The sequence below is a fragment of the Microcaecilia unicolor genome, chromosome 6 (assembly GCF_901765095.1).
Source record: "Microcaecilia unicolor chromosome 6, aMicUni1.1, whole genome shotgun sequence".
NCBI lineage: Eukaryota > Metazoa > Chordata > Amphibia > Gymnophiona > Siphonopidae > Microcaecilia > Microcaecilia unicolor.
The window spans coordinates 113479275-113506274 of NC_044036.1; the positions used below are offsets into that span (position 1 = coordinate 113479275).

A 27000-nucleotide genomic window follows, 5' to 3' on the forward strand; every position below is an offset into this window, starting at 1 on the left:
AGACAATTCTGAATATAAGTGGAGGGGTTCTGTATATTCACATTGGTTGATCTTTGTGGTATGCCTTGTTAAAGAGATGGGTCTTCAGTAGTTTGTGGAAGTTCATTAGTTCGTAGATCTTTTTTAAGTTGTGCGGTAGTGCGTTCCATAACTGTGCGCTCAAGTAGGTAAAGTTAGACTCATGCATTAATTTGTATTTTAGACCTTTGCAGTTAGGGAAGTGTAGATCTAGGAATGTGCAGGATGATCTTTTGGCATTCCTGGTTGGTAGGTCTATCAGGTCTGAAATGTAGGCTGGTGCATCTCCGTAAATGATTTTGTGAACTAGGGAGCAAATTTTGAACGTGATGCATTCTTTAATTGGGAGCCAGTGTAGGTTTTCTCGTAGGGGCTTAGCACTTTCATATTTTGTTCATGTGAACATCCATGTGCATCTCCTTCCTGTCTTCCCCCCATCCATGTCCAGCATGCCTCTTCTCTCCCCTGCCCTCCCCTCCCATGTCCAGTGATTCTCCTCTATCTCCTGTCCTCCCCTGCCATCCATGTCCAGCGATTCTCCTCTCCACTGCCCTCCCCTCTCATCCAGGTCCAGCGATTCTCCTCTCTCCCCTGCCCTGCCCTCCCATCCATGTCCAGCGATTCTCCTCTCTCCCCTGCCCTCCCCTCCCATCAGTGGTGTGCTAGAGCAGGCTCTCACAGGCTTGCCAGAGCCGGCTGTTAAGTTTTTAAGAATTTTGGGAGCCGGTTGTTAAAGTAGAGCCCTCCATGGCTACTTTAACAACTGGCTCCCAAAATGTGGGCTCGGGCCCCCTGCTGAATTCTCTTTTACTTTGCTGGTGGGCATGCTGAGCCCTACCAGCCAAGTAAATAGACTGCTGCTGCTCCCTGCTCCTTGTTTCCAGCTCTGAGCAGCAGGCTGGGATTTCTCGAGCATGTGTGAGAAGTTCCAGCATGCTGCTCAGAGGAAGACGTTGGGAGTGGTGGCAGTCCATTTATTGGCTACTGCCAGCAAAGGTATGCCTAGTGTGCCTGCACGAAGGGAGGGAGGAGAGAGAGACAAGTGTTGCTCCCCCCCCCCCCCCCCCCAGCCACCCTTGGCCCTTCCCACTGCAGAGCTGGATATGTCTGGACAAAGAGCCTGTTGTTAAAAATTTACCAGCACACCCCTGCCTCCCATCCATGTCCAGAAATTCTCTCATCCCAGCCCTCCCCTCCCATCCATGTCCAGTATGTCTCCTCTCTCCCCTGCCCTCCCCTCTCATCCATGTGCAGCGATTCTCCTCTGCCCAATGTCCTCCCCTGCTATCCATGTCCAGCGATTCTCCTCTCCCCTGCTCTCCCATCCATGTCCAGCAATTCTCTCTTCCCTGCCCTCCTCTCCCATCCATGTCCAGCGGTGTTTCCTGTCTCCCCCTGCCCTCCCCTCTCATCCATGTCCAGCGATTCTCCTCTGCCCCCTGTCCTCCCCTGCCATTCATGTCCAGTGTTTCTCCTCTCCCCTGCCCTCCCATCCCATCCATGTCCAGCAATTCTCCTCTCCACTGCCCTCCCCTCTCATCCAGGTCCAGAGATTCTCCTCTCTCCCCTGCTCTGCCCTCCCATCCATGTCCATTGATTCTCCTCTCTCCCCTGCCCTCCCTTCCCATCCATGTCCAGCAATTCTCTCTTCCCAGCCCTCTCCTCCCATCCATGTCCAGCAATTCTCTCTTCCCTGCCCTCCCCTTCCATCCATGTCCAGCATGTCTCCTCTCTCCCCTGCCCTCCCCTCCTATCCATGTCCAGTAATTCTCTCTTCCCTGCCCTCCCCTCCCATCCATGTCCAGCAGTGTTTCCTGTCTCCCCTGCCCTCCCCTCTCATCCATGTCCAGCGATTCTTCTCTGCCCCCTGTCCTCCCCTGCCATTCATGTCCAGTGATTCTCCTCTCTCCCTGCCCTCCCGTCCCCTCCATGTCCAGAGATTCATTCAAACCCCAGCCCCCCGCCCTCCCTCAACTCCCTGACTTTTTGTTCGTGCACCTGTGCTCCCTGCCTTGAAATCTTTAGTTTACCCAAAGTCACGGTGAACCGGCAGTAAAAGCAGCAGGCAGGCTTGCCTCCTCGTTGCTTCCCTTCCCTCTCAGCACGTCCTGCCCTTGCGGAAAGGAAATTACATCAGAGGAAGGCGGGACGCGCTGAGAGGGAAGGGAAGCGATGAGGAGGCGAGCCTGCCTGCTGCTTTTACTGCCGGTTCACCACGACTTTGGGTAAATTAAAGATTTCAAAGCAGGGAGCACGGGTGCATGAACGGAAGGGAGCGGGCAGGTGAGCCAGAACTCACAAAAAAGGTGCCGGCACAAAAAAGCACTGTGTGTGTGTATATATATATATATATACATACTGAAAGAGCTGTAGTATAAAATCCGACTGTGTACTTTAGCCCAATGCAATCTTATATATGTACTGAAAATGCTGTACTGTAAGATTGCATAGGGTAAAATACACAGCCAGATTTTATACTACAGCACTCTTTTCTTTTAACCTTTGTTTTATAGACCCTTTTGAACAAATCTCTCCTTTCCCCTTCCCTACCTTTTATCACTCCTTAATCATTTGTTTGGTATGACTGTTATGATTTCCTATTTATAATGGAGTTTCTTTCTTGCTTTTGTTGTTTTTAGTCTGTACAGTGCTCTGCTCTGCTAGTCAGTGAGGGGTCCTTTTACTAATGTGCGCTGAAAAATGGCCTGCGCTGGTGTATTGGATGTGTGCAAGTCCTTTTTTCAACGTGCCTGCAAACAAGGCCTTTTTTGGGGCTGAAAATGGACGTGCGGCAAAATAAAAATTGGCATGCGTCCATTTTGGGCCTGAGACCTTACCGCTACCCATTGACCTAGCGGTAAAGTCTGACATGTTAACTGGACAGTAATGGTCTACACGCGTAGAATGCCGATTATTGTCCGGTTAGCGCCATGCGCCGGAAAATTTCCGGCGCACCTACTGGAACGCATGAAAAATGAAATTACCACCCAGGCCTCACGGTAGCCGGGCAGTAGTTCAAAATTGGTATGCGTGTGCGCCTACGCAGATTAGTAAAAGGGCCCCTTAGAGCGGTATAGAACATTTTGGAAATAAATAAATAAAATAAAGATTGCAATGAGTAAAGTACACAGTCAGATTTTTTAGTACAGTGCTTTCAGTTCATATATAAGATTGTATAGGGTAAAGAACAGTGGAACCTCATTATAACACAATGTTTGAGATCCATAAAATATCATCGTGTTAAATGCAGTCATGCTATATTGGGGTCAATGGAACATGAACACAAATGAAGCAACAATTGATCTGTGGCAAAAGATTTATTTGCTACAAACTGAGGCATTCACACAGCATTCAGCATTATAGCTGAACTAATGTATGCTGTATATAGAACATTATTGAAACATACAATACTGTACAGTACAGGAACTGTACTAGTGTAGTCTGTTTTCTTAATGCAAACTGTTGGCTTCATGCAAAATGAAGAATGCTTTGTAGCAGTAACATGTTGATGCTGTCCACATCCTGAGTTTCTAGCCATCTCAAACTTGCCTCCAGATGTTCTTTAGCCTGTGACACATTTAGTGGAGGAGCAGGAGGAACTTTGGCATCTTCCTCATCATCAGTGCAGCTATGATGTTTTGCCACAATTAATTTTATTTATTTATTTAGATTTTGCTCAAACCTTTTTCAGTAGTAGCTCAAGGTGAGTTACATTCAGGTACACTGGGGTATTTCACTGTCCTTGGAGGGCTCACAATCTAATTTTGTACCTGAGGCAATGGAGGGTTAAGTGACTTGCCCAAGATCACAAGGAGCAGCAGTGGGATTTGAACCAGCCACTTTTGGATTTCAAGACCGATGCTCTAACCACTAGGCCACTCCTCCACTCCACTCCACTCCACAATGTCTTCATTGGTTACGAGCTCGTAAGTGGGGCACTCATCAATTGAAACCCAGTCCAGGATATCATTATGCAAATGTTAACATTTTTTAACAACTCTTCAGCTAACTGCACGTCCTCTGGAGAAAAGCCAAAAACAATTTCCTCTTGGGCATCATCATCTTCATCAATTGTCAATGAAGGAAATATGGATCCAAACCCTTTATCCAGCATTGCTCAATGCAAGTTGCTGAGATAGCATCCCAGGCATTTCCACCGAGATGGCAAACCTCCTTCAGGTTGAGTGATGCCAGCACTGAATCAGCTGTGGCTGTATTATCAGCCACCATCCTCTTAATCAATTCATTTTGGTAGTTTGTTTTAAACACTGAAATAATGCCCTGGTCCAGGGGTTGGATCTCCAAAGTTGTATTCTTTGGTAAATAAGACACTTTTATTTTACCATCATAGCTCACAAGTTCTTCTGCTAGAGGGTGATCTGGGCAGTTATCTAGAAGAAGAAGGACCTTTTTTCTCACAGGTGGGCCTGGGTGGGCCGGGGCCCACCCACTTGGGGCTCAGGCCCACCCAACAGTAGCACACGTTTAGTGGTAGCTGTGGGATCCCAAGCTCGGCCAGCTGAAGACTTCCTCCAGATAAGTAGTAGTAGTAGATGGTAACAAAAACGCTACTCTCCATGATACCGGCACCTGCGTATGTTCCGTTTTCAGCGCATGCCTGCTGCAGACTGCCAAGATGGAAAGAAGCATTTTCCCACCAGCTGAGATTTTTTTGGGGTGGTGGTTGGGGGGGGGGGGGGGGAGGAAGAACAATTGGTGCCCACCCACTTCTTCCCTAAGCCCACCCAAAATCTGTTGTCTGGCTATGCCCCTGTTAAGTTTATGTAGATGAGCTCTAACAGTTGGAGCAAAGGATTTACAAAGCCAGTCTGTAAAGATTGAAGAGTTCATCCAAGCATTCCAGCTGTTTGTGTATTCAAAGATTTCATATTCACATGATGAAAACACCTGGATGATTTGGACTTCCCAATCACAAACTGTTTTTACTTTATGATTGCCAGATTTATTCACACACAAAAAATGGTCACTCTGTCCTTTCTTTGTTTAAAGCCTTCCCATTTGTGTACATCATCTTTGGCTGCTAGTGTATGATCTGGTAACAATTTAAAACACAGTCCTGTTTCATCACAATTGTACACTTGCTTCTCCTTCCAGCAGTTTTTAAAGTTCTCTTGGGTAAGTATGTGATGCATCCTTGTCAGCTGATCAGATCTCCCCTGAGACAAGGACTTGACTGATGGCATGCCTTTTCTTAAATCTGTCAAGCCATCCATTACTGGATTTGAACATTGACTCTTGGCCATTTAGCTGTCAGTCAAATTTTTCTGCCTGGACTTTCATGATGGGGCCAGAAATAGGGACTCCCTGTCACCAAGCTTGGATGAACCATTGATATAGTGCTGAATCCAAGTTTTCATTACTATTCACTTTATTTTTTTTTCCTATATAATCCTGCTTCCTCTTCCAAAAAACAGGGCAAACTTCTCAGCTTCTCTTCTTCTTTTCTCCACCATCTTAGAGTAAGTTCATTGATGCCTAGCTCTTTGGTCAGCTGAGTTTGTTGCTTACCAGACTTCAGTTGATTGAGTTCAGATAACTTTTCTTGAGTAGTGAAAGACTTCCACTTACGAGATGGTTTCTCCATGGACAAAGCTCTCCTCAAATTGTAAACAGAGGTCGCCCAAACTTGTTTTCACACCTTCACTGGGAGCAGCCTAGGCTACATATACAGAGTCCAGCCAAGGTTGTTTTTACACTGGCACTGAGTGCGGATTAAGCCGAATATACAAAGTCCAGACGAGGTTGTTTTCAAACCAGCATTGGAAACAGCCAAAGCCACGTTGAAAGAGTCCACTTGGGGTTGTTTTCACACTGGTGGCCTAAACTGTATATACAGAGTCCACACAAGATTGTTTTCACACCAGCACTGGGAGCAGCCAAAGCCTCATTGAAAGAGTCCATCTCAGGTTGTTTTCAGACCAGCACTAGGTGCAACCTAAGCCAGAGTCCACCTGAGGTTACAGAGTATACAGAGTCTACCCGAGGTTGCTGTCACACCAGCATCAGGAGCAACTTAAGCCACGTATACAGAGTCCATCTGAACTTGTTTTCACACTGGCACAGACAAAGCTCATCTGGGGGTGGGCCCAGGCCCACCCCAGCGTAGCTAGACATTGGCAGGAATGGTTTTCATGCAGGAAAGGGAGTGGGCTCCACCAAAGCCAGGAAGGAAATGGGCTCCACCCCGGCATAGCTAGACATTGGTTGGAGTAGTTTTTCAACAGGCATAGGGAGAGGGCATTGCTGACAGAGGAAATATAAGTTTCAAAAAAGGGAGCCAAGACATGAGTGCATTATAAGTAGATTCATGTTATTGCGGGGCATGTTATAATGGGGTTCCACTGTACAATATATATCTATAAATATATATCTATATATAGATATATCAGATTTTATAGTACAGTGCTCTCAGTATATATATATATATATATATATATATATATATATATATAAGACTGTATAGGGTAAAGTACACAGGCTTAAGGTTCTTGCTCAAAAGAGTTTTAACCTTGAAAAAAAAGGTCCTAATTCTATAACAGGGTGCCTCTTTTTAGGTGCTCCAATTCTGTGCGGGGATTACCTTTTATATAAAGGTATCTGGGTGTTCTAATTCTGTTGTGGAGTACTAGAATAACCTCATGTTTCAGTACCTAAATTTAGGCATGACCATTTGCATTATTTAAATGACAAGCGTAATGGCTGCACCTAGGAGCACCATGCAATGCACTTAACATACTGTATTCTGGAAGTTGCACATGTAAGCTGGAGACACACCCATGCCACTGTCATGCTCTGCCCACATGTATGCTACCATTCAGTTATACGCCATAGAACTCACATGCTATTTTATAGAATAGCGTACAGTGCACTTATGTGCACAAATGGCACATTTTGGGGCATTTATGTTTACAAGGTGTGTGTGTGTAACTGCAGGCACCCAGTTATACAATTGCCTTTCATGTGACTTGTCAAAGGATGAAGCACTAAGAGATACAGGTGGGAATCAAGGTGAAATGCATATCTGTGTTTAGCTCATGCTTTTTTCAGTAATAGCTCAAGGTGAGTTACATTCAGATATAATAGGCATTTTGTTATCCCCAGAGGGCTTATAGTCAACCCCCCCCTCCCCCCCCCCCTTCCCTGATATTTAAATAAATTCAGTCAGTGTTGACTTCAAATGTTGACCGCATCATTTAATTTCTGGCTCCGCCTTTGGTCATCTCAGTTCTAACTGAATAGTACAGGCCAGTCTGTGAAGGTTTTTAGTGGCATTATCCAGATAATGATGCTGAAATCAGTGGCTTGCCCCAGGGAACCGCTCATTTCCTTTCCTCTTCGTTTTTAGCATTCTTCAAGTTTCAAATTTATTTTGGACTTTCTATCCCAACCATTAGACAGACCATCTGGATGGCTTAAAATGCAATGTAAAAGTAGGGAAAGTACAACTTGGACAAGACAAGATGAAGGTGGGGCAGGAGGGTGAACAACAAATGTGAATAGGATAGTGGGGGGGGGGGGGGGGGGGGGGGGGAGGAGACACAGAAGGTATGTGTCCGTACAGTCGGGACTCACTGCTAAGGAATGCCAGAGATAGCAAGCCAAAAGCATCTTTAAAAAGAAAAGTCCTAAGGCCAGTTTTACATGCATCCAAAGAAGGTTGCAGTCTTAATTCGGTGGCCAACTTCTATGTTTACGACCTTGAATTTAGAATCGATACCAGCTTGCGGAAGCACATTCAGTAGCTGATACATCTGAATACTTAGTTTTTACACACTTCTTCTCCTGGCCTCTCTCCACCATACTACCCACTCAAACATTTTTCTTTTGCTTGAGCCATGGGCCCTGATATCCTGCTAAATGGTACTAATCCATATTTTTCTTGTCTTCCTTAGGCATAGGAGCCAATATTTCAAAATGATTGGGGGTGCTAAACTCAACTTATATTATCCCTTACTGGGAGAATGCTCAAGTATCTATTGCACTCACAGATCTGGCACCTATGTCCTCTGGGTCTTTCCCCTTCACTGGCATTTCCAGTACTTTTCCTGGTCACATAACTTATCTCTTCTTTCCATATGTCCAAATCACACCAGTCTTCTTTTCTGTGTCTTCTCTGTGATCTCAGCTACTCTCAGCCTTTTCCTAACTATTTTTTTCCTGATGTTTCAACTATGTTTCAAGTTATCACAACCATTCAATATTCCGTCCTCATCTGTCACTCCCCTTGCTTGTTTTTTTCTTCTCATATTTTAGTATTCTACTCTGTAGACTAGTACTGGCTTTCTTATCATCTTTTATGCCTTTCCTTTTAACTAGGCCAAGATTTTCTTATCACAGGCGATTCTTCTCACTTCTTTCCACTTTATCCATCCAGCCATGTTCCTGTCACGATTGTGACTATATCCCCTGTCGGACTTGCTTTGGGGTCCCTCCAGCCAAGCCTAGTCTGTGTGTAAATCCTGAAGCCATTGTGAATATCCTGAAATCCGTTCCAGTCCAGTTTAGTCCATGCCAGGATCCTATTCCAGCCAAGCCGTGCTCTGCTGTTGTATCGCTAAGCCCCACCCTGCTGGTGACCTCACCTGTAGTGCCTTTATTACCACCTGGGAACTTCCTAAGTTGGCCTTTGCATCACTATAGGTCAGTCGGCATGCTTTTGCACTTCTGCTTGTTCCTGTCTGGGGGCATTTCTGCCTTCTGTTTCAGTGTGTTTGTCTGTGGGCATATCTGCCTTCTGCTTCTGTGTGTCTGCTTGGTGTTTGTTATATTTTTCTTACTTGTTGTTCTTGCTCTGTCTCCTTGTGCTGGCTGCTGCCAGTGGGGGTGTAATTAGCTCTCACCATACTACACCTGGGATTGTTCTCTCCAGTTGCAGTACTCGGTGGTGAGCCTGTTTTGTTTCGCTGTGTGTTTGTGGCTGCCTTGTGTTCAGCCTTCTGTTAGTGCTCTGGTATTAGGTTGTAGTTGTAGACTAGCTTTGTGTTCTGCCTTGTCTGTCTTATTTTGTGCCTCTAGTTCCCATCTGCCTTTTCCCTCAGTCCTTGGTGGTGCAAGCTTGTTGCTGAATCCTGTTGCCTGAGGAAGTGTCCTCAGTTCTGTGTCCTGATTCCTGGTCCCTGTTAGTCAAGCTAGCTTTAGAGTCCTATTCCCTGTGTGTGTTCCTGGATCCTGTAAGTCCTGCTGGCTGCCCGCACCTAGGGGCTCAACCCCTAGGGAACGGCAGTCAAGTGCAGGTTAAGTCTTGTTTCAGTCCTGTGTTCCAGTCCGAGTGTTCTAGTCCAGTGTGTTCCTGCTTGCTTATCTACATCTGCAGTCCCTGTCTTGTTGGTGTGTTAGCCCAGTGCTGGTTGGGGGATTTTGCCTGCCACTGCCACTCTACGGCAGTGGTCCAAGGGCTCACGAATCCAGTTTAGCCTTGAGAGACCTGACAGTTCCTCACCTTGATCTCTCTGTCAGAAGATCTTTATGTTTATGCAACCTGAGTCTCACCACTACCACCACCTCAGTTCCAACCCCCAACCTGGGTCACTAGGACAAACATCACTGTCTCTCTCTATCCTCTTTGCACCACACTCTCACTCACTCCACACTCTCCAGTCAACACAGTCCTTCCTGTTCGAGCTTAGGAGTGGGTCAAGATTCGGAATAGAGTTCCGGGGATTGGTAAATTTTAAGTGGGGCTTTTCAATGATGCTTTACCAGTCCAGGGAGCAAGTGTCCTCACTTCTGCTTCAAAAGAACTACACTCCAAGGATGTTGAATTAATGCAAACACAACTTTACTGAACTTTCTGCAACAGGCAGGCAAACTATTTGTATAACTCCATTTGTACAGTTACTCCTCCTGTCCATACAAGATTGTGTACAACCTTAGTCCCTTTATTCAAACTTGATCTTCTTTGTATGTTTCCACATTTACATAATATACAAGACCTCCTGTCCTTTACCCTTCACAGAGGCTGGTAATAATCCAAGGCTGCTCCTTACTCCCTTGGCCACTATCCTTATCTCCTCAGGCTCAGACTTTAGGCTGTCATCCTTCCAGCATCATACTTCTTGAGTTGCAACCTGACCTTGAATGGGCTCCCCCCCTGTCCTGATTCCTGCTTCAGGTTGGGTTCCGTTTACCCACCCGTAGCTCCCACTCCTTCACAGTTGCCACTGAATGGGGCAGCAATTACTCCTTTATCCAGTTTGAGTTTATTTAGCCACTTTGGGATCTCTCTCTCCACTACGGGTTCTAGCTGGGGTTACAGGCAACTAAAGACCACTCCCCCCCCCCCCCCACACACACACACAATCAGGAGGCTTTATCACCTCCTGCTCCACCTCCCTTATCAATCAAAAAGCAAACCCACTTTCTTTCTGCAGTTCATTCCAACACCACACCCCTTGAGCTGGGCTTTCTTCCCACTGAGGGACATCCCATGCTCCAGTGACACCAGGTAAAGCTGACACCACTCAGTAATCTCCATATACCCCTGGATTCTATATAGCATGACTTAAGTTCCCGGCAATCAATTTAGCCTACCTTCTACGAGCCACCTGCTTTCCATAGTCACTGTCGACAGCAATTGCTGGTGCCGCTTTCCCTGATTGCTGTCCCTGCTTATGGAGGAGGAGGAGCCCCGTCTCAACGCTATTCTGCCTCAACTGGATTTTAACCTTACCCCATCCTACTTTTACCACTGTTACCTCCTGGACCAATCATGTTCTCGTCATCTGCAATTCAAATTCTCTACATGTCAGCCCTAATACATTCTGTCCTTACTGCCACTGAACCATCTTATGCTCACATTCCGCTCATCTCTGGTCATAGGAGACTTTCATCCCGTACGCAGCCTCGCTCCGCACCCCAGGTCGACCTACGGTCTGCTCCAGTCGCATCTAAGTCCCATCTTAACATGCAATATCATCATACACTTGTTCCCCTTGTGCGAGCAAAACCTGTGCAATTCCAATCATTCAGAGTGGGTTATATAAACGCAAGATCCGCCTGGGCCCCCGCAGATTTCGCCCTGGCCCCCCTCCCCGCCGTCAACCCTCCCCCGCTGCTTACTTTTGCTGGCGGGGGGCCCCAACCCCCGCCAGCCGAGGTCCGACCCGCAATCTCCAGACGCCGAACTGGATTCAACCAATCAGCACTGCAGCGTTACTTCCTTGAAGCACATGGCCACGGAGGAAGACGAAATATGGAGATTGCGGGTCGGACCTCGGCTGGCGGGGGTTGGGGCCCCCCGCCAGCAAAAGTAAGCAACAGGGGAGGGTTGACGGCGGGGAGGGGGTGGAGAGAGGCGGGGGGGGGGGGGAAGGGAGGCAAAAATGTGCCCCCCCTCTCTGGCTCTGGCCCCCCCTACCGCCGGATTCCAGATACGCCCCTGGCAGTGAGTAAACCTGAGCTGATTTCCGACTGGATCCTCTCTGATGCTCTTGATATGCTGTTCATCATGGAAACCTGGATCAGAACACCTAAAGACGCCATCGTGCTAGATCTCTGCCCGAAAGGCTACAAGCTCATCCACTGGGACAGAATAGACAAAAGAGGTGGTGGGCTGGCACTCATTTATCGTTCCTACCTCACGGTAGACACAAGTTCGGATTTGATATCTTCATCGCTGGAAATCGCAGCCGTCAAGATTCATCACTCCTCCTTTCATGGCCACTTAGTCTGTGTGCTGTTCTACAGACCTCCGGTTGCCTGGTCTAGCAGTCAATTGGAGCTACTGGATTTCATCTCTCACATCTGCTTGAATAACTCGAATATACTCCTATTGGGCGATCTCAACCTCCATTTAGATAATCCCTCTTCTCCGGATACATCCCAGTTCCTGGATTTTCTCCACTTTTGCAACCTCGAATGCCCTATTACTGGTCCATCTCACTGCAAAGGTCATTCTCTAGATCTCCTCTCACTTAAATTTTTAGATGATAAGAATTTTTCCCTACATGATATTGACTGGCTTGAAACGACTTGGTCGGAGCACTTTAAGTTGCAGTTCTCTTTACATTGGCAAACCTCAGGCTGCCCCCAGCCTTATAAGACTCGTCAATATTACACTAGAGGTGTCATCGACCCCAGCCTATTCTGGAAGTCCCTCTATAGTTACGGCATGGAATTGCAACCAGACAAGCCCACCTACCTCTCAGACTGGGAAAACAAATGCAAGGTTGTGCTGGATTATATTGCACCTCTTCATCTCAAAACTTTCTACATCCATAAATCAACTCCCTGGTTCTCTGCTGATCTCAGAGCCCTAAAAACAGAGACTAGATGACTGGAAAGAACTTGGCGTAAACGGAAAACGGATCTTGCTCTGGGGGCTTGGAAAAGCTGTCAATGCAAATATAAGTATGCCATCCGGCAAGCAAAGTGAGCCTACTTTTCATCTAAGCTGCAGTCTGCTGGCTGGGACACTAAAAAGATATATCAGCTGTTAAACTCTTTCCTATACACCCGTAATCTAGAATTCTCAAGTGTTGATCTTCCTTCTGCTACCCAACTTGCAACTTACTTCAATGAGAAAGTCCTAACCTTGCGGTCTTCAACTGTTAGCTGCCTCTCTGATGTGGACGACTTCCTGGAATCTTTGGCCATGCCAATGGGTGTCTGCCCGGCCGATCGCATTTGGACCAACTTCAATCGCCTCTCACTTTTCCTCTTGGAATTTGTCCAAACCTTTTCAAACCCAGATACACTTAACCACTGTTACCACATCTTCCGGCAAAGAGTTCCAGAGCTTAACTATTCGTTGAGTGAAAAAATATTTCCTCCTATTTGTTTTAAAAGTATTTTCATGTAATTTCCTCGATTGTCTCCTAGTCTTTATACTTTTGGAATGAGTAAAACATTGATTTACTTCTACTCGTTCTACACCACTCAGGATTTTGTAGACCTCATTCATATCTCCCCTCAGCCATCAATTTTCCAAGCTAAAGAGCCCTAACCTCTTTAGCCTTTCCTCATACGAGAGGAGTTCCATCCCCTTTATCATTTTGGTCGCTCTTCTTTGAACCTTTTCTAATTCTGCTATATCTTTTTAAAGATACGGTGACCAGAACTGAGCACAATACTCAAGGTGAGGACGCACCATGGAGCAATACAAAGGCATTATAGTATTTTCAGTCTTATTCACCATCCTTGTCCTCATAATTCCTAGCATCCTGTTTGCTTTTTTTGGCCGAAAGGAGAAAGGGGGTTTTGTCGATGATTACAAACCAGCACAGAATGAGCCTCACCAGTGAGTGAGTAAGAGATTATTATTTGACCATATATGAGACTTCCCCTTATAAAAACAATAGGTTAGAACAGGGGTAGGCAACTCCGGTCCTCAAGAGCCGCAGGCAGGTCAGGTTTTCAGGATATCCACAATGAATATACAGGAGATAGATTTGAAAGCACTGCCTCCATGGTATGCAAATCTATCTCCTGCATATTCATTGTGGATATCCTGAAAACCTGACCTGTCTGCGGCTCTTGAGGACCAAAGTTGCCTACCCCTGGGTTAGAACAATCAACGAGAAAAACATAACAGCAACAGACTCCAAGTTGATCGATCTACCATGGAGTTGTATATAGAATACGCTTAGGCAGAAATTTGTTCCACTCAGATTTTTCAGGCGCCATTAATGGAATCTGGCCCATATTGCATAAATAAGGTACCTGCATGGATGCAAAGTTTGTGGGGATAATTTTAGCACAAGATTTGGATTTAGCTTATGACCTTTCAATAGCATTTGAAGACAAGTTGCATTCAGCTATTTCCCTATCTCCAGGGAGCTCATGATCTAAGTCTGAACCTGGGGCAATGGAGGCTTAAGGGGCCCTTTTACAAAGGCGCGCTGAAAAATGGCCTGCGGTAGTGTAAATGCGTATTTTGGGTGCGCGCAGAATCATTTTTCAGCGCACCTATAAAAAATGCCTTTATTTTATTTTGGCTGAAAATGGACATGTGGCAAAATGAAAATTGCCACATGTCCATTTTGGGTCTGAGACCTTACCTCCAGCCATTGACCTAGCGAGAAGGTCTCACGCTGTAACTGGGCAGTAATGGTCTACACACGTAAAATGCCGATTACCACCCTCAGATGTGCGTCAAAAATGAAATCACCGCAAGGGCCATGTGGTAGCCCGGCGGTAACTCAAAAGTGACGCACATGGGGCATGCATAGGTGCCTGTGTGGCTTAGTAAAAGGGCCCCTAAGTGACTTGCCCAAGATCACAAGGAGTATCCGTGGGATTTGAACCCAGGTTTCTCAATCTGCTGACCTAACCACAACCAGGGGCACAGCTATGTGGGGCCACGGGGGCCTGGGCCCCCGTAGATTTGGCCCTGGACCCCCCCTGTCGACGACCCTCTCAACCCCCCCCCCTCCTGCCATCAACCTGCTGTCGCCTACCTTTGCTGGTGGGGGACCTCAACCCCCGCCAGCCGAGGTCCTCTTCTTCCTTCGTTCTGTTTCTGAGTCTGACGTCCTGCACATACAATGTGCAGGACGTCAGACTCACAGAAACAGAACAAAGCCTTGCGCCGGAAGAAGAGGACCTCGGCTGGCGGGGGTTGGGGTCCCCCGCCAGCAAAGGTAGGCGGCAGCAGGGGAGGGTTGGCGGCGGGACGGGGGTCGAGAGGGTCGTCGGCAGGGGGAGGGGTCAAAGTTGTTGGTGGTGGTGACGGCGGCGGTGAGGGGGTCGGCAATGGCGGGGGGGGGGGGGGTTTGGCAGCACCGGGGGGGGGGGGCTAAAATGTGCCCCCTCACCTTGGGCTCTGGACCCCCCCTCCCGCCGAAGTCTGGCTACGCTCCTGATCACAACTACTCCTCCATTCAATTGCTTCTGAGATATACCCGCCCAAAGACTCTCATAGGCACTAACAGTTACACACCCATTAATTATCTGTGTGCACACACACTCACCAATGCCAAAATTCTGCCTACATTTGTTCTGCAAATACCCACTTAACTTACATATCCCCAAATTCTATAAATCACGCCTTAATTTCTGTGCGGAAACTGAAGCGTATTCTATAACAATGTGCCTAACTTAATTGGTTAACTAGCAAATCAGCTCTGTCAATTGGATGTTAGCAAGCAATTATCAGCACAAATTGGCATTAATTAAGATTTACATGCACAACTCGCAAAGCATATTCTGTATCATGGTGCGTGTAAATTCCAAGTTTCATAGTTGAAAAGGGGATGTGGTTATGGGCGTGGAATAGGCGAGTCGTGGGCATTTCTAAAATCTATTTACATTATTATAGAATACACACGCTCTGTGTCTAATTTAGGCCTAAATGGACGCGACCAAATTTGGTCACATGGAGAGGCGCTTGGCATATTCTATATGCTGCATGGAAATTTAAACCTATTCTATAAAATTTAGGCATACTTTAGAGAATAGGCAAATATTTTTGTGTGCACATTTCTCAGGCACCATATATAGAATCTAGCCCGTAAAGTATATTTTCAAGGGGGGGCGTACACATGGGCAGGACTCAAACTTAAATGAATAACTTACAGAATAATATAAATACCCCCTAATTCTACAAAACTTGCCAAAAATTGTGTGTTTCATTCACCTATCACTGTTTGTCTTTATTCTAAATTGTGTATGCAATTTAATTGACTACCGAGCCAATCAGTGCCAATAATTGGCTTTTCAATAAGCGATTATTGGAGCTAATTGAAATCAATTAACCCATACACATGTAAATTTAGATGTGTGATCCATGCCTAAATTTTACACGCATTCAGGAAAACGAGGCACGGAAATGGAAGGGTCATGGATGTTTCTGAGCAGATTATGGGTGTGGATTCCAGTTACATATGCAATTATAGAACACGGGGATTCTGTGTATAAATTTAGGTGGGGCATTTGCACCACATTTTCGTTGATGCAAACAGACACCCCTATATTTATGCCTGACCCCTGCACTTAAGTGCTATTCTATAAACTGCTCCTAACTTTAGGCGAGCAAATCTCCTGGACCGGATGGTATTCATCCTAGAGTACTGATAGAACTGAAAAACGAGCTTGCAGAGCTACTGCTAGTGATATGCAACTTATCCTTAAAATCGAGCATGGTACTGGAAGATTGGAGGGTGGCCAATGTAACGCCCATTTTTAAAAAAGGCTCCAGGGGAGATCCAGGAAATTATAGACCGGTGAGTCTGACGTCGGTGCCGGGGAAAATGGTAGAGGCTATTATTAAAAACAAAATTACAGAGCACATCCGAGGACATGGATTACTGAGACCAAGTCAGCATGGCTTTTGTGTGGGGAAATCTTGCCTGACCAATTTACTTCAATTCTTTGAAGGAGTGAACAAACATGTGGACAAAGGGGAGTCGGTTGATATTGTGTATCTGGATTTTCAAAAGGCGTTTGACAAGGTACCTCATGAAAGGCTACAGAGGAAATTGGAGGGTCATGGGATAGGAGGAAATGTCCTATTGTGGATTAAAAACTGGTTGAAGGATAGGAAACAGAGAGTGGGGTTAAATGGGCAGTATTCACAATCGAGAAGGGTAGTTAGTGGGGTTCCTCAGGGGTCCGTGCTAGGACCGCTGCTTTTTAATATATTTATAAATGATTTAGAGATGGGAGTAATTAGCGAGGTAATTAAATTTGCTGATGACACAAAGTTATTCAAAGTCGTTAAATCGCGACAGGATTGTGAAAAATTACAAGAGGACCTTACGAGACTGGGAGACTGGGCGGCTAAATGGCAGATGATGTTTAATGTGAGCAAGTGCAAGGTGATGCATGTGGGAAAAAAGAACCCGAATTTTAGCTACGTCATGCAAGGTTCCACGTTAGGAGTTACAGACCAAGAAAGGGATCTGGGTGTCGTTGTCGATAACACACTGAAACCTTCTGCTCAGTGTGCTGCTGCGGCTAGGAAAGCGAATAGAATGTTGGGTATTATTAGGAAAGGTATGGAAAACAGGTGTGAGGATGTTATAATGCCGTTGTATCGCTCCATGGTGCGACCGCACCTTGAGTATTGTGTTCAATTCTGGTCGCCGCATCTCAAGAAAGATATAGTAGAATTGGAAAAGGTGCAGCGAAGGGCGACTAAAATGATAGCGGGGATGGGACGACTTCCCTATGAAGAAAGACTAAGGAGGCTAGGGCTATACAGCTTGGAGAAGAGACGGCTGAGGGGAGACATGATAGAGGTATATAAAATAATGAGTGGAGTGGAACAGGTGGATGTGAAGCTTCTGTTCACGCTTTCCAAAAATACTAGGACTAGGGGGCATGTGATGAAACTACAGTGTAGTAAATTTAAAACAAATCGGAAAAATTTTTCTTCACCCAACATGTAATTAAACTCTGGAATTTGTTGCCGGAGAAAGTGGTGAAGGCGGTTAGCTTAGTAGAGTTTAAAAAGGGGTTGGACGGTTTCCTAAAGGACAAGTCCATAAACCGCTACTAAACAGACTTGGAAAAATCCAAAATTCCAGGAATAATATGTATAGAATGTTTGTACGTTTGGGAACCTTGCCAGGTGCGCTTGGCCTGGATTGGCCGCTGTCGTGGACAGGATGCTGGGCTCGATGGACCCTTGGTCTTTTCCCAGTATGGCATTACTTATGTACTTATAGAATAGCGCTTAAGTGTTTTTTCAGCGCCAACGTTTTAGGTGTGATTTATAGAATTCACCCCATAATGTGCAAATCTGTGGTAATTACGTACTAACACTTCCACCAGTTCTATGACATAAGGGCTCATGCTTAAATGGAAGTACATTTCATAGAAAAATGTAGACAGCTATGTTCCTTTATTGAATAGACTCCTACAAGGTGCTCTGCTGCAGATTTTCCAGGTTTATGTTTTATGATTATGCATACCACAACACAGGTCGAAGTTTTTGGAAGGTGTGCCCCTCCTTCACCTCCCCAGGTCCTTCACATCAATCAAGTAATGAAACACAAAATACATTTCACTGATCCTGCCAAAGGAGAGTAGCTTTTGTTTGTATTTTTGGAGGGACAGCTGAAGCACCTCCATTTCTTCCCATGTACAAAAGTGCTGGCAAATAAAACAGAATGTAATTATGATGCAACCATCCAGAGGTTTCAAATGTGCTATATTTTAATTAAAAAAATTTTAAACCTAACAAGCTTGCATGTATATATATATACAGAAATGCATTTTGACAACTCCTTATCAGTGGTACAAAACATAAAAACAAACAGAGAATAATTACAAGTCCCGAGTCTATTATTCTGCAAAGCTCATTTCCTCAGGAGTGAAGAGTTTCTTTTCCTTTTGCAGCAGTAAAAGGAAAGTAATATTTCTAATCTCCACATCCATGGAATTTTATACAAATATGCAATAAACATTGATCTCAAAGGTAACTTTGCAGCAGTTCAAGTAAAAGATAAGAAAAATACAAGGTTAATGACATTTTCAGTCTATCATGCCTGCCTTCCCCTACTCAGGAATAAGATAGTGCTGCTGGGAAGCTTTCTTATTCTGCCTCCTCTATTCCATCCCTCTGAGATTCTCCTGCCCAGCCTCTGGAGCTCTCACCTTCCTACTTTTACAGTATTTTCCTTGCCCAATTCATGGAATTGGCACCATTCCACTCCTGCAGGATCCCACCACCTAACCAAGAAAGAAAGGTCACATCTTCCCATCCATACAGGATCCTCCCAGAGATTATACCTTCTCAGTCCTACTGGATTCCTCTTATTCCACCATTCTTCTATTTCTGCGTCTGAACATTCTGCCTGCTTCCCAGTCTGCAAGGATTTTTCTCATTCCATGGAACTCAAATGTCCTGTATTGAGATTATTCTTTTGCAGAACCATGGAATTCACTTTCTACAAACCCTATCCGGTTCTTCATTTCAAACCTTCTATCCTGCATTCATATACTTCTACAGGACTTTTCACCCTAGTGAGTGCAGTTTCTACAAGGGTTTTATTCACTAGATTCTACACTTTTCCATCCCTACAAGGTTCTTCTTCCCAACCTGTGTGTGAAACCAATTTTTTTGAATTTTGCTCACAGCTTTTCAGTAGCAGATGAAGGTGATTTACATCATGAACCTTAAAATCTCCTGCACCTCCATAATTCTGCTTCTTGTCTCCTGGGACATTACATTTATCACTGTTTTGGGATTCTTCTCATCACCTGAACCTCACACTTTCCCATCCCTGAAGGAATCTGAGACCTTCCCATCCTGGAAGAATGTTCTTCCAAGTGCATTTCCCAGAGAACAGCTTGGAATCTTTTTTATGATTGCTAATAATGATATTTGCCTGATTGCAATTCATTGAGTAGAAGCTTTTATTTTCTGAAGGCTGTGATGAATACGAAAAGAAGGAAAGGCCTGAGGAGCTGGATCGGTTCTGCAACTGGTAGAGGAGACTGACATGGCAGATGACAAACTGAGGTGAGGAAATGATACTAGGCTGGGCAGTGTAGGTTCTTAATGTGAAGAGGGAACCTGGGAGAAGGATGACGTGGCAATAGGCTAGGAGTGGGCCCATAGTGGAAGCTATGGTATTTATTCAGATAGTTTTGTAGGTTTCTTTTATTGTCCTGACATAAAAAGATAACTATGAGATGTTAACTGGAGAAGCTCGTAGTATACTGAGCAAAGCTCGAACAAAAAAACATAGAACTGCAGCTGGTGGCATTATCACAAAGGAAAGAGGAGTTTTAACCAGGTCTATTTTGTTATCCTGCTCTTGTCCGTGTTTGGCCAGTATATAGTCCTCTTTTCTGCGTGAATATTTGGGAAGCAGGATGCTTTACAAGTATTCCTTTGTATTCTGGAGCCATATTTTTAGTTGACAGTTGGCACTTGGTTCCTCTGTAGACTGTATTCCTTTGCCTTCAGCCTCAGGTTGGCAATGCTGTTTGCCATATTCATGCCCTGGGCAGGATTAGTGTTGGCACAAGCGGAGGAATAAGTAGCCATGGCACTGCGGAAACATTAAAAAAATGAATTATTATTTTGTTCCAAAATAGCACTATTGCTTTCTATTGAAGCTTCCAGGCCTCCCAGTACATCTGAGGCATATTACAGAGGTCAAGTATATTACTAATATCCCCTCATTCTAGAACCTGTAGTGATAAATGTACATTTGCATGCTACAATTGTAGAATACTAGCACTTGTGCGTATGAATTGTATACTTATACACATAAGCGCTAGTTGGGTGATAACAGGGGGGTGTTTAAAATTGAGCGTACAAATTTGGGCATGTGCCCAATTTGCATGAGCAATTTAATTGAGTAACAAACCTATTAGTACCAATAATTGGGCGCTAATAATCAATTATTGGCATTTACGTGTGCATTTTGGATTTACATGTGCATTTTGCTAGGATTCTATAAAGATGCATGCGCAAATCCTTTAGCGTGCAACTGAAAAGGAGGCATGGCCATGGCAGAGGCATGAGCGGGACAGGGGAATTCACTAGAGAGTCACACCACATTACACCACTGCTCCATTCAGAATACTGGTTGCCTCTCTCTGCTCGAATCCAATACCAGCTCTGTATTCTTGTCTTTAAATCCCGCCTCCCCTCAGTCACACCTTTTTATACCCAATGCTCCTCCTAGGTCTCTTTGTTCCTCTGGTTCAGTCTGGCTACCCCCTCCTTCTGTTATTCGCCTCAATGTCACCCACTCTACTGCTCAAAAATACTCTCCCATATGTTTAGCTAAAGTACTTTTCCAAGCTTCAAAACAACAGTCGGACCTTCTGCAACCAGTCACAGAATCTATGAAAAGACAGCACGGGGTGCAGAGCCTGGGATCTTTCATTAATTCTTGGGGACAATGGGTTAATTATAGCAGGGTTTTTTAATGCCTATGATCCTTTTTTGCAATAGGTGGAGGTGAGGGAAGTGAGGCTTTTTTCCTTTCAGGATTTTTTGTACTCTACAAATTGTTTTGAAGCTTGGGAAAGTACTTTAGCTCAACATGTAGGAGAGTATTTTTGAGAATTAATGTGTTAATTTGACTCTTTTGCCCTCTTTTTTTGATTGAATAATAATGTTACCTGCTCTACTGCTGTCAGCTGTGCCAGACCATGGCTCTGGAATTCCCTTCCCACACATATTCGTCTGGAATCCTCCTTTGCTAAATTTAAAGCAGCTCTGAAAACTCACTTTTTTGAAACTGCATATCCCACCGATCAGTACCTTTCATGCATACTTTTTTGTGTGTGTTTTCTCCCCCTTTCATTCGCAGCTTTTATGATTGATTGTACACCGCATAGAAGCCAACTCTGGCCCTGTGCAGTATAGCAAGCCTCTGTAAAATAAATAAATAAATAAATAAAATAAAATAAATAGAATTAAGAGCGTGTATTTACACCAGGGTTCAGTTGGTGTAAATCGTCATGCCTAAAAATTGGATGCAGATCCCAGAACTACCCACTATTCCATAAACAGCGCCCAACTCAGAGGCCATTTACAGAATAGCGCTCAGCATACATTATTTTCAGCACCCAAATGTGGACGCCATGTGGAGGGGCATAATCGAATGGGGCCGGCCATCTATATAGGCGGCCATCTCTAAGGTCAGCCCCGGAAAGCGATATACCTGACCGCATTATAGAAACAAGATGGCCAGTCATCTTTCGTTTCAATAATATGGTCGGGGCCGGCCAAATCTCAACATTTGGGCCGGTGTTAGAGATCGCCAACATTGGTTTTTGCCGATAAATGAAATTAATGGCGGCCATCTCAAACCCAGCCAAACCCAATGCATTTGGTCATGGGAGGAGCCAGCATTTATAGTGCAGTGGTCCCCCTCACATGCCAGGACACCAACCGGGCAACCTAGGGGCCACTGCAGTGGACTTCACAAATTGCTCCCAGGTGCATAGCTCCCTTACCTTGGGTGCTGAGCCCCCCAAAACCCCCCAACACCCACTACCCACAACTGTACAACACTACCTAGCCCTTATGGGTGAAGGGGGGCACCTAGATGTGGGTACAGTGGGTTTCGGGTGGGTTTGGAGGGCTCACATTTACCATCACAAGTGTAACAGGTAGGGGGGATGGGCCTGGGTCCGCCTGCCTGGAGTCCACTGCAGCACCCACTAAAACTGCTCCAGGGACCTGCATACTGCTGTCATGGAGCTGGGTATGACATTTCAGGCTGGCATAGAGGCTGGCACAAAAATGGTAAAAAAAAATTTTTTGGGTGGGAGTGGTTTGGTGACCACTGGAGGAGTAAGGGGAGATGAGCCCCGATTCCCTCCAGTGGTCATCTGGTCAGTTGGGGCACTTTTTTGAGGCTTAGTCCTAAAAATAAATGAACCAAGTGAAGCCGGCCAAGTGGTCGGAAGATGGCCAGCCTTCTTCGAAAATAAGCAGGATACTGAATTTAGTCCTAAGTGCTATTCTATAACTGATGCGCATAACTCATTTAGGGGATCTTTTACTAAAGATTAGATCGAATTATCTGCAGCAGGGCCCATTTTATTCCTACGGGCCCTGCTGCAGATAACTCGAGCTAATCTTTAGTAAAAGACCCCTTTAGGGATCCTTTTACTAAAGTACGCTAATGGATTTAGTGCATGCTAACCACTGGATTATTTATATTGTGCCTAGCATTCAGTGCCGAAATCCAAGCATATTCTATAAGAATGTGCCTAACTTAATTGGCTTAATAAGCCAATCAGTGTTGCTAACAGCACTTAACAAGCAATAATGAGCACTGATTGGCAATAATAATAATAATTATTATTATTATTATTAACATTTGTATAGCGCTACCAGACGCACACAGTGCTGAACACCTGACACAGAGAGACAGTCCCTGCTTGATAGAGCTTACAATCTAAAAATACAGACAGACAAGACGATTAAGGGCGAGGAAAGTACTGGGTGAGAAGGAACAAGGATAGGGGAATTGAGTAGTGGTTAGGAGCCAAAAGTGTGCAAAACTCGCTAAGTGTATTCTGTAACGCACAGTGCCTAAATTCTAATGCGTAGAACAAAAAAGGGGCTTAATTGGCTTAACAAGCTAATCAGTATTGATAACAGCACTTGACAAGAAATAATGAGCACTAATTGGCAATAATTAGAATTTACACACATAACTCACTAAGCATATTCTGTAATGAACTGCACCTAAATTCTAATGCATGCAATTCAAAAGGGGCATGGCTTTGGGTGGGGAAATGGGCATTTCATAGGTGTTCCAAAATTTACATGCATAGTTATTAAATATGGCCCACTGCATATACATTTAGGTGCAGGGATTTACTCAATATTTCAAAATGCCAAAAATTAACATTTTGCAGCTTGACTCCTTTACTGGATGCGTTTGGATGTTCAGTTTTGTAAAATCTTGTACTCACATGTGTAGGTTCTAAATTAGTAGTTTACATATATAGGACTAGATTCTAGAAATGGTGCCAACAATTCAGTGCTGAAACATTCAAGCACTGAGCGCTATTCTATAAAGGATATGTGCACTTTATAGAATATCGCTAAGCACATAAATGGCAACTAACTAAAGGCACCGGCAATTATGTCTGCTGAAGGCAGGTGTAAATGATGGGATCTATTCTGTAACAATGTGTGTAAATTCTGGGAACGCCCCCAAAACATAAAACCCAACCAAGGCTAATTAACACCAATAATTGGTTGTCAGCAGCCAATTATTGGCATTGATTGGTTCATTAATTAATTACGTTGCATGCATAAATCAGAAATGTATACTGATTTGTGCACACAACTGCAGTTGCCATATATAGAATCCCCCAGATAAAGCCCCATGTGATCCTACTCTTTTTTAAAAAATGTTTCTTTATAAAATGGTTGTTTCTGTTGTATATAGTACCAACTACATGTGTTTTTCCCTTCTTCTTACAGATATTGTACAGATGATTCCATATTCAGTGAGCCTTTCCTAAAATAGTTTGCACATTTTGAATGTCTCAACTTGGAGGTGCCTTTAATCTACCTTAGACAACCTATGCAAAGTTAGGTTTCACATCTTTATCTAGGGAACTGGAAAATTCAGTTACTCACCAGTAGTGGTGTTTTTCCAGGTTCCCCTCCTCACCAGTCCTGCAGCAGATAAGTTTTCACCTTGGGGGTTTGACTCCAGCCACTAGAAGCAGGAGGCAAAAAATCTGCTGTCAATTACCAGACCATAAGCCAGATCTTCCCTGTTCTTGACAAATGAGAATTCTTTCCTTCACTTGTGTCAACAGGAAGCACAAAAGGGGGAGGAGCATATCTAATAGGTAAAGGAATGACTCACAAAATCACTAAAAGAGATGAATGATTCAACTGTGGCTTGTTCCCTCCTATACAACGTGACAAGCACACATTGAGAAAGGGTATAAAAGGCCAAAAACTGGAGCTGCAGATGTCAAAGATTCATTGTTCTAAGACAAATAATAATGACCGAGGAAGCTCATGTAGTCGTGGCAGTTTTGGGGTTTTTTAAAAATTTGACCTAACTGGCCTCATCTCCAGCTTCAATATTCATTGTGATTCAAGAGTTCCCCAACATTAGTCTAAGCACCACTCATCCACCGTTCCTATCACATTTATCTGTCAAACGTTCACCATATCTACCTTTAGCTACTGGGCTCCTACTTTTAGAATTTGCTTCCTTTAGAACTGATACATGCTCCAGACTCTAATGTTGGACCACAGCTGAATCCGAACCAAAAAGGTCCAATCTAAAATGCCAACTAAAACATAAGGGTATATTTCATACTTACAAATATTTTACTGTTGGCATTTTAGGCTGGATGGTTTTGCTTCGGTTCCTTTAGAACTGAGTCAGGAGTTGTCCTATAGAAAATCTGGTTAAAAACGCACCTCCTTGAAAAATGTTACAGCTTGTCAAACAGATTTTTTTGGACTCCTAACTTTGGCAGTAGAGACTGACCTCTTTAAAATTCTCCCTTCCTAGTCTGGTCAGATAAGATCGTATCAGGTTTTTATTCGTGTGCTAATTCATCTCCTCTCAATTGGACACTTTTTGTTTTCTTGTTTGATGCTTTATTTAGTTATGGTACCTGCTTTGCTAATTTGGTTATAAACTGCTATGGGGGAGTTTTCAAAGTGTGATATATCAAATCTCTGCAAATACTATAAATATATCTCATTTGAACTTTCATTTAAAGCGTACGACTACTCTATATGACATAAGTAATCATAGAGGTATCCTGACTCAACTTATGGCTGTTTCCATTATAATCTCTAAGGCAAAAGGCATTGAATGCCAACCGGCAGGCGCTACCTTCAGCATTGACTAATTAACTCTGAATTGGACATATTGGTTGGTAGATTAGAAAGTAGCTCATTTTCAATGAAGGTTTGAATACAATGTGGTATTTTGAACTTTTGGTAATAATGCTGCATTATGTACTGGAGTTTTAAGGCCATATGAGCCCCTTGTTTTAGCTGAGACTCTGTAGAATGGATAGGGAGGACTAGGACAAGTAAAAGAGACATTTCCTGGGCTCATTTATGTGGACAGCAATTATTACTGGAAATGTATGAGTATCTGGAAGAGCACAGTTAAAGGAAAACCAACAAAGTACTTATGTGGACAGGATACCTTTCTAAGACTAAAACACATTGAAAAATGCATGCTTTTGGGATTACTAAGATGCCTTTCCTTAAACAAGACATTGTATCTGGGGCTCTCATCTTTGTATATTTTATAGCTATACTTTATTTATTTTCTTTTAATTGCACTTAGATTTAATAGGGTAACATGGCTCTTTCTACTACTGGAAGAACCAAAATAAGACAAGAACAACTGGACTCTCCATACAACTCATACTGCATGGAATTCACAAACAAAAGAATCCAAAATATCATCCTTAAAATAAGTCTAAAAAATATGATTCTATGTGTGCATTGCTGAGAAAGCAAGGTCAGTGAAATAAAGAGGATTACTCTTGGACCTCTCAGGAATTAATTCTCTCTTCCCATTGTTGTTCATACATACAAATGGGAGAGGATAAAATCGTTTCAAAAAAAGATTGATGTGATGAGAAACCGGGGCGGTTAGATGCACAGTTGACAACTTGGTCACCAATTAGAGCAGATGTTCTCATCCCAGTTCAGGGCACACCAAGTCCAATCAGGTTTTCTGGTATCCACAATGAATATGCATGAGGCAGATTTGCAAACCAAAGAGGAAGTGCATGCCAATCTATCTCTTGAATATTTATGGAGGATATCCTGAAAACCCAATGGGACTTGGTGTACCCAGAAGACGAGAAGCCCTGCATTAGAGAATACCTTGAAAGTACGATTTGAGCTGCTTTCATAACAAGTATACGTTTGTTCAATCCTATGAGTGTTGGGATGGGGGTGGGGCTAGGGAGGGCAGGCATACTGTGTTTTCATTCTGTTTTCTGTTTGACACATTGCTATATGTTACTTTTTTTTTTTAATACAATAAAAACGAGTTGAACTAAAAAAAGGTTTTCTGAGTCTTTTCATGCTTTCTGAAGAAAAGAAAGGAAAGTACAGAAGATCTGGCTTATCTCTCTATATCACTATAAGAAAGCAGATTTTTTTTTCCTGCAGCATATGGGTACAGCAAATTCTAAGAGTAAAAACTTACCTCTTCCAAGATTGGCAAACATGGCAAATGCATGGAGAGGAATCACCACTTACTCAGCCAAATAATTGTAAATCTAATTTGATAAGTAGAAGGATACTTTTGCAGGCAAATTCCCAGGGAAGGTTGTCTCTTTGCCAGACATAAAACACCACAGAAGTCTTAAGTAAACCTGCTCTAAAGTCTGATTATAGGTTTAAGGCCATTTTCACAAGGGGTTTTCTCCATAATTATCAAATGGGAGAAAGTATCTGATATACTATAAAGTTTAACTGGATCTTTGGAGAGATTTCTGCAATGTCATATGACTTCTCAATTTAATCAATTGTATTTTACAACAGATCCTCTCCCCCACTCCACAAATCTATTAGTATTAGTTTAT

General features: G+C 43.9%; 1 protein-coding gene across 2 annotated transcripts in view; it reads right to left on the reverse strand.

Moving 5' to 3' along the window:
• Nucleotides 1-18166: 18166 nt before the first annotated feature.
• The window catches only part of PRRX1 (paired related homeobox 1), a 147795-nt gene continuing 138961 nt past the window's right edge, over nucleotides 18167-27000 (reverse strand). Inside the window, exons 4-5 of one of the 2 annotated variants that reach the window (XM_030206915.1) lie at nucleotides 24053-24134; nucleotides 19895-19979 (exon numbers count right to left, since the gene is read on the reverse strand). In XM_030206915.1, the coding sequence (XP_030062775.1) occupies nucleotides 24083-24134 (52 nt within the window). In that variant the 3' untranslated portion in view covers nucleotides 19895-19979; nucleotides 24053-24082. Of the gene's footprint in view, nucleotides 19980-24052; nucleotides 24135-27000 lie in introns of both variants that reach the window. The other variant, XM_030206913.1, reaches the window with a different exon arrangement.